At 38.2% G+C, this 13,546-nt stretch overlaps 1 protein-coding gene across 2 annotated transcripts in view; it reads right to left on the reverse strand.

The window, feature by feature from the left end:
• The window catches only part of TPD52 (tumor protein D52), a 116,826-nt gene that overhangs the window by 50,013 nt on the left and 53,267 nt on the right, over positions 1-13,546 (reverse strand). For both annotated transcript variants that reach the window (XM_061342872.1, XM_061342870.1), the window contains one exon: positions 8,224-8,405. In XM_061342872.1, the coding sequence (XP_061198856.1) occupies positions 8,224-8,405 (182 nt within the window). Of the gene's footprint in view, positions 1-8,223; positions 8,406-13,546 lie in introns of those variants that run through there.

A 13,546-nucleotide genomic window follows, 5' to 3' on the forward strand; every position in this document is an offset into this window, starting at 1 on the left:
CCCATATCTTTTCAGTATTTAGTGTCTTAAAATGTTGGCTGCTGCAGTCACACAAGAAGCTCAACTGCCTTTAAAAAAAGTTGGTTTAATTAAAAATTCTTATTCTGCCAAGTTAAAAAAAAAAGTGAACCCAAAAACTAAAGAACCCAAAAGGAAACAAAACAAAAAATAAAACCAACTTTAATATCATGATCTGTGGGAGGCTTGACTCACGCTTTCTGAAGAGCTCAAGATTGATATATTACCTGCAGTATGTTTCCCTAGCTGTGTTAGTTCCCTTCTGAGACTTGCTTACTGAAACTGCTCCAGAGTGATGAGTAATTACCACTCCATGGTTATATGATAGCATTAATTTTTCTGAGTAAGATCTATGCTATATGAAGACTTATAATTCACATCTGGTCCAAACCATCATTAATTCAGTTTCTCAACCCAGAAACTAAACAGCTTCTGTCTTTGGGCAAGTCTACACCTCTCTGCCATGCACTGCAAGAGCCATGGGCTAGTTCACACCAAGCTGGCTCCCAAAATGGAATCAAAGGCCACATCAGTGCAGCACTGCAGCTCAACTCATTATGTTAAGAAGAGGGTTTAATGCACAGTTACACCCAGCCTAATAAAGCAGTTATACTGCTCTGGTAACCTGGACTGTTTTTCCATCTAGTCCTTACCTGCATTACAGGAACAGGTCAAACTGACCAGACTTTAAGCCAGAAATATCTGCACCTTGTTCTGTGGGTTAATTAATATAGGTCCCTGTACTCCTGAAAAGTACTGCACACCTGTATAACTGACATGTCCCTACCTCATCTGCTGTCACCCAGAGTCCTTGGTCAGTGAAACATGTTGGGAAACATTAGGATTTTCACTAAAATTCATAATCATATGCATCTGGAATGGCTGAAATCCCTTGAGTACTGTCTAGCTATTGAAGTAATTGCACTTTACTAGAAGTGAGAGCTCCTCACTGCATGTGAACAGAACGACTTTCTCAAAGTGTGCGTGTGTGGGGAGCTAGAATTTGCAAACACACTTCATACACAGATTCAAGTCATTTATTCTCATCAAATTCAAAACAAAACACTAGGCAGAACTGAAACTGTTTCAAGCCATGACTTTGTAATTCTAGTTTCTGAAGTTGTTGACAGCCAATGCCTGGATTAGAGGAAAAGAGAGAGTTAACTGACCTCATCCTTCTACAGACTCAAGCCTTCTATTGCAGTAATAAGTTTCCCAAGCCTTTTTTTTTCTTATTGTGTATGTGTGCATGTCCACATATGAGAAAAAGTGTGGCTTAAAGAGTTATTTACAGACTTTGACATCGCCAAAAGACCTCCAGGCCACCTTTGGACTGCTTTGTTCTCCCAAGATGTTTTATACACCATATTCCATGTCCCATTCATCATGATGCCCTGGGAAGACAGAGCTGGCACAAAGGTTTCACTAGTAAATGCTACCAGTTTCACGAGTTTTTTTCCTCCAAAGGTCATCAAATCCCATAACTCTCTGTTACTTTAAACTAACAACAGAAGTGAAAACAAAGATGAAAGAATGATTACCAGGCTCGCATGCAGAGCTGTGGCTGTAATCCTAGGTCTACGCTGTATACTCTGTACCAAATGCTGTGTGGGATGCCTCATTAAGATGGATTAATTGTACTTTTGATAACCGACACCTGTCCCATGGCATTATTACATTAACTAAACTTTAATGTATCTATCTAGGATGAAGAATTTGCAGTATAGTCCAAGAAAAATATTTACAGACTGAGCTCCAGGAACCCTGGAAGTACAGTCTTGTGTGTATTACAGAGCCACACAAAGCCAACACCTCCATTTGTGGTTGAAAGTAACCACTGAAGGACGATATACAGTGGGTGGTAAAAGCAGTCACAGTTGTAAAGAAACCATGCAAATAATAAGCTATGTCTATAGGGAATAAAAATGCTGTAATTTCCAAAATGCATGCTGCTATAAATAAGTTAGAGGTTATTTGCTGAAGTACAAAGATTAAGTTTGCAATCACACAGCTATTCTGCATGCCTGCTTTTTAAAAAAGGGAGCTGAAATTGTTCAAGAGCAGACAGAGTGGCACCACATGCATTGTTTGGGCTCGGAGCAATGGCCAATTGCACTATATGTAAGCTTTGTAGAAAAGGGAGCTCATGCCACCTCCTTGAATTTAGCCCTCTTCAACATAAACAATAAAACTTCCTTTTTAAGTTGCAATGTTGGTATGTGGGAACAGGACATCATCATCAGTCCTGCTTAGCATTTCTCCCTGGAATTTGGGCAATGTTTGAGACCAAAGGCTGATCAGAGTGCCAAACCCCAAGTTTGCTGATGACTACTGCAAACCAGCTTGGTCCTCAGAGAATCTCAACACGGCATTCTGGTAATTTTAATCTCCACAGTGTGGAGACCAGCTGTCTGATTACGTTTTCCATAAAAGATACAAACTGGAAGAGATTCAGGAATGTGTGCATGTGTGCACACTTTCTTTTATACTTCAGCAAATCTGAACAGGTCATAATTTTCAACATAAAAATCATATAATCTAAATTCATCTTTGAAAATGCAGAGGAATTTTGCCCTCCAATAAGTAGCTGCTTACCTAATAGGTAAGACAACTTGGAAGCTAACAAGGGTGATAAAGGAGCAGGGAAGTATAAAGACTACTTTGATTTCAGATAGCTGTTTAGTACTACAGACGTATTAGTCAGCAACATGGCACTGACAGACATCACCATGTGAAGTTATAGGCAGAAAGGAAATCACTGCCATGTAAACTTACCAAATTCTCCCAGGATGCTTAGTTATACCACTAATATTGCTGGGGTTTTGATAGGCAAGTTCTTTCCAAACAAACGTATCAGTTGATGACACAGGAACAGAGCAAATCTTGTGTGAAAGGCCAGGTAAATGTTCATGCTGACTAAATGAGATTATGGTAATAGGTATTTTGGGTAAGTTACATAATTTCTGCTTTAATTACGTATAAGTGAGAAAGAATTATTTACAAAACTTTCCAAAAGCATTATTAGAAGGAACATACACACTGCTGCAATACTGGCAGCTCTAGAACATGCTGACTGCTTAAAAACACACACCAAAACTGCAAATTCTAATGGTTCAGTGGGATAACTTTGGTTAAAAGGTGAGCATGTAAGCTAAAAATGCTTAAAAACATATAATAATGAATAGATGTAATATAAAACTGAAGTTAATTATGTATGTAACTACATTGTACTTGTGTTTGAAATTAATATTAGCAATCAGTATTGGAAAAAGAATACAGAAAACAAGCGTGGAAGGAGTACAAACAGTTAACAACGGAGCGCATAAACAAGGCAATGGCAGAAAAAGACGATGGAAGGAAGAAAGATAATGAATGCTCTAAGACTGGTTACATATTTTCTCCATCTTCTTATGAGATTTTTTTTACAGTGTGGTTACCACTAGAAACACTTGTAAGAAAAAGACTGATCTTTTGGGAATGAAAACTACAACAGAAGGGAAGCAGCAAAAGAGGAAACCACTGACTTAATGCCAATGAGCAAACAGCAACAACATGAACACATAAACAGAATGAGAAAACACTGCTAGTATCTTACACTTACCAAAAGTGGAAGTGAAAGAAATTTTCCTCAGCAGACCTTGAGCCTTTTTTAAGCAAGAATACATTACAGAAATCAAAACCAATGTTGCACCCCAATCCAGCGTGGTGTGCATTTTACTGGTACCTTCAACATGCATCATTAAAGAATAAAAAAAATAAAAACAAAAACCAACCCCGCCCACCCCCCCCGAGAACTTTTTTTGAGAATATTATAGATGGATGCTATTTTACGGGCAAAAAACAGTAAAAAGGAAGTAGAACACTATAAAAGCAAACATGTAAAACTAAAATAGGCAAGAAATGTTTCCTTAATATGTCACATTAATTACCTTATCTTTTTTTTAGCAGTAATTTCATCAACATTCAAAGTTCGACATGAAAGCTGTAGGATGTGCCAGGCTGCCAGAACAGCACCACTCCAGTCAGCAGCAGTACAAGATAGGGAAGAAATACATACTCTTAAGGAAAAACAGCATTAAGTCTCTCCACTGCCACCAGATCTGTATCCTACAGGTGGCTCATACTGGTACTCAGACACTTTGCCCCCAGTTAGTCACAGACACCAGGTTAAGTGTGAATCTGATGCCTCTATCAATGAAAGAGTGAAGGCCCCAGGGAAGGGAGAGGGGTGTTGGGTCTCTCTGCTGGGCCAGTCTGGCTGTTGTCTGGTCCTTATTTCATAGAATGGTTTGGGTTAGAAAGGTCCTTAAAGGTCATCTAGTTGCAACCCCCTGCCAGGGGCAAGGACACCTTCCACTAGACCAGGTTGCTAAAAGCCCCATCCAACCTGGTCTTGAACACTGCCAGGGATGGAGCACCCACAGTTTCTCTGGGCAACCTCTTCCAGTGTCTCACCACAATTTAATTCTAAAAGGAAAGAGTTAGAAAGGTTATGCCTTTTACATCATCTCTTTAAATCTTTCTGTAATAATCCTGCACCATTATATACACAACAGTCACAGAAACTAGGGTTCAGCAAGCAAATGGTGAGTTTACCACACACATCTTTCCTCATGCAACTATCTTTGCTCACACTGAGGGCAAGGTAGCTTACTCATTGCTGTATATGAGGCAGCTCATTCTGGTTGAAAGATGTACTAATTATTCAAACAGCATATTCATATGTCATAAAAATGGGGCAGTTAACTTCAAACTCACCCTCCAGCTTAACAGGCAGTGCCTTTGTTTAATATGCAAACTGGAAGTAAACCAAATAGTGTCTTATCGAAATCCTCCCCCCTGCAGAGCATCTCTCTCCATGCACCTTTTTTTCCAGAAATCGATTTTTTTAATCTTACAAGACCTTTTAAATAATTTCACCTATTGTTATCACCTTAAATTTAAGACTATTTCAATAGATAAACTGCCAATAAACAGCCAGCTTTATTCACATTACCTGGTCTAAAAAGACACATTATTTTTAATTGGATTCCATTCTGCCCTTATCCATAAAATATTTTAAAAACAGAACAAAACCAGAAGAATTTAGAATGTTTCCCCAATAAAACTTACCCTGGCAGCCATTCAAACAGTGTAAATATTTTGGTACAATTTACAGAAACAGCATTAGGTAATGTTTTATGATGCGCATTAAGCTGTCATGCTCTAAATCACAACCGGCATCAAATGATTTTTTCCGTTCTCTACTATTTAAGTTTGGCAAATATGCACTGTATAAAAGGTGTCAAGTAAAACTGCCACAGGATATACTGGAAATCCCTGCACCAGCTGCATACTCAAACATAAAGGAAGTGTCTTTCTGATCCTACAGCCTGATAATACTGGAGTTGATGGAGTGTTACAGCAGTCTTTGAAAATAAAGCTTCAGTACACTGGCATGGAGAGGTGCAGTTTAATCCTCTTTGGAAACTGGTCCCACAATCCTGTATTTTAGAAAATTGCTGAAAGCCATTGTGCTTTTGATGGGAATTGTTCATTAACAGTACAGGTGCAGACCATGCATCAGGCAGTGTCAGCACAACCCCTTCCCTCGTTTTCTGGTTATTGGGAATTCCATCTGACAATGGCAAAAGCAGGTTGTAACAGCACCTTTTTGCCATGGATTAAGTTGTTGCTCATTCAGAGATCTAAGACAGACTTTCCTCTTTAAGAATTCATTTCCTCTGCATTTTAAAAGAAAAAAAAAATAAAAAAAATATACACCACTTGCTTTCTACAGCTGAAAAGTTACTTTACCTTTACCTTCCTGCAGACCCTTTCTCCTTTGTATAAACTCCAACTGCTTCACAGAATTACTATATGTTAGTAGCATCAAACAATGTAAATTTAATACAGCATTTAAGTCAAAGTGTATCAAGAGATGTGTTTTTACTAATTACAGTATATATTTAATAAGTACAGCATATGTTAAATGAGACCTTGACATCATAAAGGTAATAAATACCTCTGTCCCATTAAATAAATCCCAAACAGGAAAATGCTGTTGATATTTATAACCAAATACATCTTTGCCTGACTCCAGTCTGGCCTCTAACTACGCTGATGCATGCTTCCAATCTCAATACCATGAAATACATTTTTGCAACCCTCTGAAACAGTTTTCCCAAAGAGGATGGGAAGAAGGGGGTTGGGGGTGCTAGCTCTTGCTAGCAGGTTCTTCAAATGATTATTCAATTTCAATTTTGTATCATTACCGTTCTAAGGTTTCCTTTACTTGACAGTTTGTGGTGTTTTGTTTGGGTTTTAGGTATTTGTTTATTAATGTTTAAGTTTCCTTTAGAACAACTGATGGGAAAAAAGTACTTACAGCTACTCCAGATTTTCCAAGTGAGGAACACTTCTTTTGTTTGTAGTTGCTCTTCTACCCAAGACAGTCTTAAGGGTGGAATCCTTTCTTATTGCTACCTGGTGATACCACTTACAGAGTCTTTCACTTGGACAAGAAATCTCAACTTCTGGTATCAGGATTGAGCAGTTTAAGGGAACATGCTTTACAGATACAAACCTAGTTTTTTTTTCAAGAATTTGTGTTTATTTTCAAGTAACTTCTAACACCGTCAAAGAGCAAAGAATATTACATAAGAAAAACAAAATTTGATTTCAGTATCACGAAAATAGTTGAGTTCTGCTGAGAAAAAAAAAAAAAACAAAACACAACAGACCAAGAAAATACCGAAAGCACATGTCCTCATGGAAATACCTCCTTATATAAATGGCAAGAGAAAGGGCGATTTTCCTTTAAAGATGCTAAACTGGTATTTTGAAGGAGTTGCCAAATACCTGAAAAGGCAACACTAAAACCAAAGCAGTGGGCTCAGCATTCACAAGGTGAATGAATCGTAGTCAGGGATTTGAAAACAATGCACAAAGCTGCCTGCTCCCCAAATCTGGGAGCAAACATGGGAGCAGGAAAAGGGGGCTGCACTGGAAGTAAGGAAGGGGCATGAGTTCATGGAAGCCTTGCTATGAACCATGCAAGGAGACAGTTGAGAGCTACAGGTCAGAGTAAGAGAGGAGACCAACAAAGACAGTATCAGGGTGGATGCCTGCTACGGGCTGTCTGGTCAGGATGAGGGAGAGGATGAAGACTCATTCAAACAACCATAAGTCACCTCATGATTGCAGGCTTTGATTCTCACAAGGGATTTCAAATGCCCTGGTGTCTGCTTAAGCAGAAACACACATAGAGGGGAGCAAGCAATTCTGAGTGGGTATCCTGGTGACAAGTTTTTGCCAGAGGTGCCAGACAGGGTCTTCTTCTGGACATGTTACTCACAGGCAGAAAAGAACTGTTTGGGAACATGGTAGCTGATGGCAGCCTCAGCTGATCACTGATACACTGATCACTGATGACAGAGCTTAAATACCAAAGGAAAGTGAGAAATGCAAGTGGCAGAAGAGAAACCTGGTCTTCAGAACAGCAGACTTCGGTGTATACAGTGTAGACAAGAAACTGTCCTGATGTGCAAAGGTGCCCAGAAGAGGCTACTGATCTATAAGGATGGACTTCTCAATGCTCTTCCCCAGCGTGCAAAAAGTTAACAGGCCTGGCAGAAGGCTACCTCAGCTGAACTGGGAACTTCGGTCTGAACTCCACCACAAAACCAAAATGACTGGTCACAGATTGAGATGAACAGACAAACACTCCTCAAGCATACAAGAATGGGATTGGGAAAGGCAAAGCTCATCTTCATTTAGAATTGGTAAGAGATGCAAAAAGCAGCATCAAGACTAAGAATAATCTTTGCCTGCTGCCAGATGTGACAGGCACAAAGGACTCAATTAATCCTAGAATTCAAAAACATGGTATTTTGCCTACATATTAAAAACTAGGCATCAAAGCAACCTGGAGACAAATTAAATAAACAACGTATCTTTGAAGAATACATAATCATAAGGCACTAAAGACACTTCAGAAAGCTTATAAATACTATTTCCACTAGAAGTCATTGCTTCCTTATCTTTTAGTTCTAACTACTACATTCATAATTTCATTCTGCACAATATGTTAACTACTACAGCTTAAACCACAAAATTCATACTAACTATGCAAGTTCAGTCCAGAAGATGGTCAAGACCCATTAGCTAAGCATTTGAGTATGTCACTCACATGTATTAACTGCTTACCATGAGTTTATTACTTACTTTCCATCTACTTCTGGTCTCTTGCATACACAGTGAAACTTTCCACCAAAATCTATATAAAGATCATCTTCTACAATATGGAATATTTGACCAATGGCAATTTTATCTTTGGCAGGTCCCATCTGAATTAAAGGAGAGCGTCTCAACATGGATGCAAAGGATTCCGACTTCCCTGAAGGGACCTACAGATAAATAATAAAATAAATAAAAAAACATTTCACAAAACAGTATCTGAAGGAAGAATTAAGTTAAACATGCAAAAAGGCCTTCCTCACTAAATTATAAGTAAAGATTTCATGTGTATAGTGCATTTTTAGTAAAACTTCTAATGAGGCATCTGGTCCATTTCTCCAACCCAAGCACTGTACACATTAAATGTAAAGCTTTCACTAACTCAGTCACACAAGAAACGTAACACTTTGCATCTCCTGAAATCATCTGTCAGTTGTACTATTGGTTAGGTAAGTCTATTTTTAAAATGCAGTCCCAAAATTAGGAGACACTCCCAAAAAGAGCATCCCCCATCTCTTTGTTATCTCCTCAGTGAAAACCAGAACAGAATTAATATCTTGCAGCTATTCATGCAACTATTAAAAAATTAATAATACTTTATGTTTTATTTTAAAGAACAAACCCGTTTTGCCAAAGCAGCTGAGGTAGAAAGCATGCATAGGAATAATCTAACACATTAAACAAAACTGAACCATCATTTCTCTCATTTTTCACCCTACAGTATCAAAGTAAAAAAATCAGTAACTGGATAAACAAAATGCCAGTTTCTTCCCATAGAGCTTTGGGAATATGAGAAAACACAAATCCTCCTGATCTTCTTCACGGAGACGTCTCTACCCTTTCACCTGAGAAAGCTGACAATCTCAGGCTTCCCAACATGTGCCAGGTGAAAACACCCAGCTATACCAAAGTGAGACTCTTTCTTCACATACACTTTCCCTGATACACTAAATTTGACCACTTTTTAAGATTCCCATCCTTGAAATACAATCAGGGAGAAAAGCCGCCTTGCCAGCAACAAATGAAAGGGAAGATGCATTTGGAAGCAGTACGTATCTGAAATCTGAAAGTGAATCTAAGGAAATTATTTTATAGATGAATAAACACATTCAAAAAAAAAAAAAAAAAAGAAAGCCTATTAATTTTCCCATGCAGTTAGTGGTAAGTAACTCATATAATAATTTCTTCATGAAAGATTTCAGACTACTTTCAAGCCAGCAGAAGAACTAAAGAGAACAAAATAATCAAGCTATTATAGGTTTAGAGCTCTGTTGGCTTCAGAAACATACTTCCCCACTGACTACTTCAAGTGGATGCTAAAAACCTATCTATATTTTATGTGAACAGAAAATAATGCCATCATTTTCCACTTGTGCATTTGGAAGCTTATTTTTAAATCAAAACATGAGATAGTTCTAAATTCCAACTCTGCTGGAAGGCACAAACAGTACGGACTGTTCTGACATGACATCGCCTTACCAATTCTAAGCTAGAGATCTGACACATGGTAAATGTGCTGCTTCAGAAATGAACTGTTAAATGCAACATCCCAAGGACAAGAGCCAAACAAAGTGCAACACGCACACACGCACATGCATACACACCACAAAAAGGAAAGGCCTGGTGATAGCAAACCTCAACAGTAGGATTTTATACAGGAAAGTCAGTATCAGACAAAGTTCCAAACACAGGAATGTTTCAATTTCACAATGCAGTCTAAATTCAAATACATGAAAATTAACTGCACAGGATGCACCAGAAATAAATGCAAAATAGTGGAATCAATAAGAGAATTTATTAATTCTATGAATTATATTTCTCATATGAATTAACAGAGCAGCATCAATCTAAATGCAACTATAAATCAATGTATAAATCATAAATTAAAAGTAAATACTTCAAACTTAACATCCGCTCAAAATGACTCCATCTGGGCAAGATACTATAAATCGATCCTCACACCGAAATGCCAAAATCTGTTTTAAAGGAAACTGAGGTACACCGAAGTGCAAAATTCAGTAGTATTCCACTGCTTTTGTCACTGTGAACTCTCTGGGGTTTGCAGAATCACTTGATTGCCTTGGAATTCAACTGCTTGCCCCTAAACAGTAACAAAACCACTTTCCCATCACCCTGTATGCTCAGAAACATTGTTTTCAAAGATGATGCGTCTCATCTTAGTTGTACCTTGCGACTCAACACAAAGTTAGAGCAGCCAAATAGAACAAAACTCTATGCATCAAGTTGATGGTTCAATTCCCTATTTCTCTAGCCAGTGTTAACTCATTTCTTCACCCTTCAATCCTGATCTAACTTGATTTGTCTAAGGAAGATGACGCCAATGAAAGCAATCATTCAGAAAGTGAGAGCGGGAATGAGTAAGAAGACAACAAAAAAATCCCACAAAAGAAGACAAATGTTACCATTCATAGCCTAACACATACACACACACAAACACACACACACATATATATATATACACACACTCCAAAGCTAAGTTCAGGTCTCAGGTAAAGAGCAGCTTTGTTTTCATATTTCAACAGGATGTGAGGATGTGGACCTATGTTTTGAATTAATATAATTAATGCTTGTGGAATCAGACACTACACTGAATGATCCATTTCCAACAACTGAACTGCCTTTTCTTCTATGTAGATCATATGGAAAAAGCTTGAGTTAGTAGAACTTCCGAGTTTGGTTTGAAGGAGATTTTCCTGTTATCTAGAAAGATGGCATTAGTAATGGCCATTGAACTGAGCAACACTGAGCTTTTCTTAAAGTAATGATACAATTCACAGTAAATTCACCCACCTCTGCAATCATACTCGTTAAATAGTACTCGTCCCATTCTTGTTGCCCTCATACAACATCACACACAGAGGTTCTCAACTGTAAAAAAACTTGTTGCTTGTGAAATTTTCATCTCCACATCATGAAGATGGGTACACAAACATCCTATGGATTTTCCTGTCTTTATCACCTAAAAATGGTCCATTATGATTAACATCCCTCCTGTTCACCTTCCTGGCAGGAAAAAATACAGATACAAAATGGTCTCTGTGAATTAATTCTGCCTGTGAAATAATCTCTGTACACAACTCACAAGTGCTAGCTTTACACACTGAGAGATGTGCTCATTCCTTACTATAATGGAGTTTAAACTCACTAAGATACAGATGCTAATGTACAAAGAAATCCCTGGCCATTCTTCATTGTGGACAGTTTTTCAAGAAGCTACTGGGGGAGAACAGGTTTGAATTCTATCACAGGTCTACATGTCTGCAGCATTTCCCATTCTGCTGCAAGACAGGAACTTCTCAAGAGTGCAAATACCTGATTTATGTATGTAAATCCTCAGGAGACTCCGCTGGTTACTGCCATCAATAACTCTTTTATGGACAGTCTAGAAACAGAGGGAGCTAAAATACAGTATTTTCTCCAGTTTTCTGCATAACCTAGAGGAGGTCTCATTTGATCTTAAGGTCCTTTCCAACCCTAACTATTCTATGATTCTATGATTCATTAACAGTAATTTATCTCAAGCGTTTAAAGAGATTTAATGACATCTGAAGTACTTTCCTCCACTTCTAAAGCTTCTTAACTGGATTGCCCACAGTAACGTGACAGAAAAACAGTAAAACAGTAAGATAAGAAGGCTACCTCCTTTATTAACCATTCTACTTTTCTGATTCTTGAGGAGTGTTGGCCATACAGTTGTGACAGATCCATCAGTAACACATCAAGTTGAAAAAACTGGAGAATATTACAAAATTCAGAAGCACAAAGGGAACTTTCTTTTCAAGTACCTGAACTATAAAGGCTTTTTCCCCTCCTCCTCAAATGGCTAACCTATTTCCTTCTAATTTCTAGGTTTTATAATTTTTCACAAACATTTGGATGCCTTTCACTTCCTGTACCCCTAGTCCAACAAAAACAGTAGCTCTTGCAACAACAGAATACGCTGCAGGACAATAGATATTAACCAGAGAGTGGAAAAAGTCACACATTTAAAACCCAGTGAGATCCAAATGAAAGTAGTAACTCCAGTGGAAGAATGTAACATACCATTTCTGGAGCAAAGCCTAAGACTATACAAAAGCAGGGTGGTCTATCCCACCCATTGAGCAATAGGTCTTTAAAACCCTAGCTAGGTGTTTTATGTTTGCTTGGAAAGGCAAGCAGCTTGCACGTTAGAATGTGAGAGATATGGATGAAACATGAAGAAGTGAGATGGGTAATCTGACTGCTACGATTAAGGGGTGACTAACATATTAACATCAAGCAGCATGCTACAGACACAGCCTTCTCTATAAAAGTTGGTCTTCTCAGCACTATCACCAATAGCTAGAAATAGCTGTCCAAAGATAGATACACAACAAAATGGGAAAACTGGCTTGCAATAATAAGTTAGTATGATGCCACAATAGCTAAAGGCCCAATGGTTTAGAGATTTTCAAAATCTGAGTGGAAAAGGACCTGAGCAACCTGAACCAAGTTTGTCCTGCCTGCAGTCTGAACAGATGACCTCCTGAGATCACTTTCAATGCATACTATTTTATTTACAAAAGAGAGAAGACTGGGAGCCTGCTATAAAGAGTATTAAACAAAACCCCAATACATTAAACTACTCTCTGACCAAGTATATATTGATAAGGCATGCACTTCAACCAGCAACCTAAATTCACTATGTACTAGCCCACAAGACCTTAACTTCCCATACCTTGTAGCTACTACTCAAAGTGTGCCTTGTTGCTTAGATATAAATCGAAATCCCAGGAATATTTTAAAAGTTGGTTTAGGCATTACTAGGGTCTAACAGGTCACAGTGATTCAGCTACCAAATTCCTCTTTAGCAGAGAGGAAAAAAAGCTCCCTGCACACTGAAGATCTCCCAAGAAATGAGGGTGAAGACTCAGGATGAGCACTGTGAGGACAGATGCACAGTGATTACAGTGACTGAAATTTCAACATAGAAGCATGCAAGCAATTACAGCTCGAATTTCTCTGGGTGCTGCCTTCTTTTACATTAAACTATTTGGTCTACCTTCTCCCATCTCCATTCTATCACTTGGAAAAAAGACATTTGCAAAAATTATCAAATTACTTGTTATCCTCTTATTTGTGACCAGCAGTTGTCTCAAGCAGTGTTAAAGAGGACAGTCTGCAAACCGCTAGCTAATAAACATTATCCACACATGGAGATACATACCATAGAAACCAGCTCGATGCTCTGGTGACTAAAAGATGCACAAGGCTATTCTGAAGCCTGATTGAAAGCCAAGGCAAATATTAAAATGTTGTTATTTTAAAA

This window comes from Neopsephotus bourkii, unplaced genomic scaffold (assembly GCF_033783945.1).
Source record: "Neopsephotus bourkii isolate Nb327-2 ecotype Australia unplaced genomic scaffold, CSIRO-AGI_Nbou_v1 NB_1820, whole genome shotgun sequence".
In the NCBI taxonomy this organism is placed as follows: Eukaryota; Metazoa; Chordata; class Aves; order Psittaciformes; family Psittacidae; genus Neopsephotus; species Neopsephotus bourkii.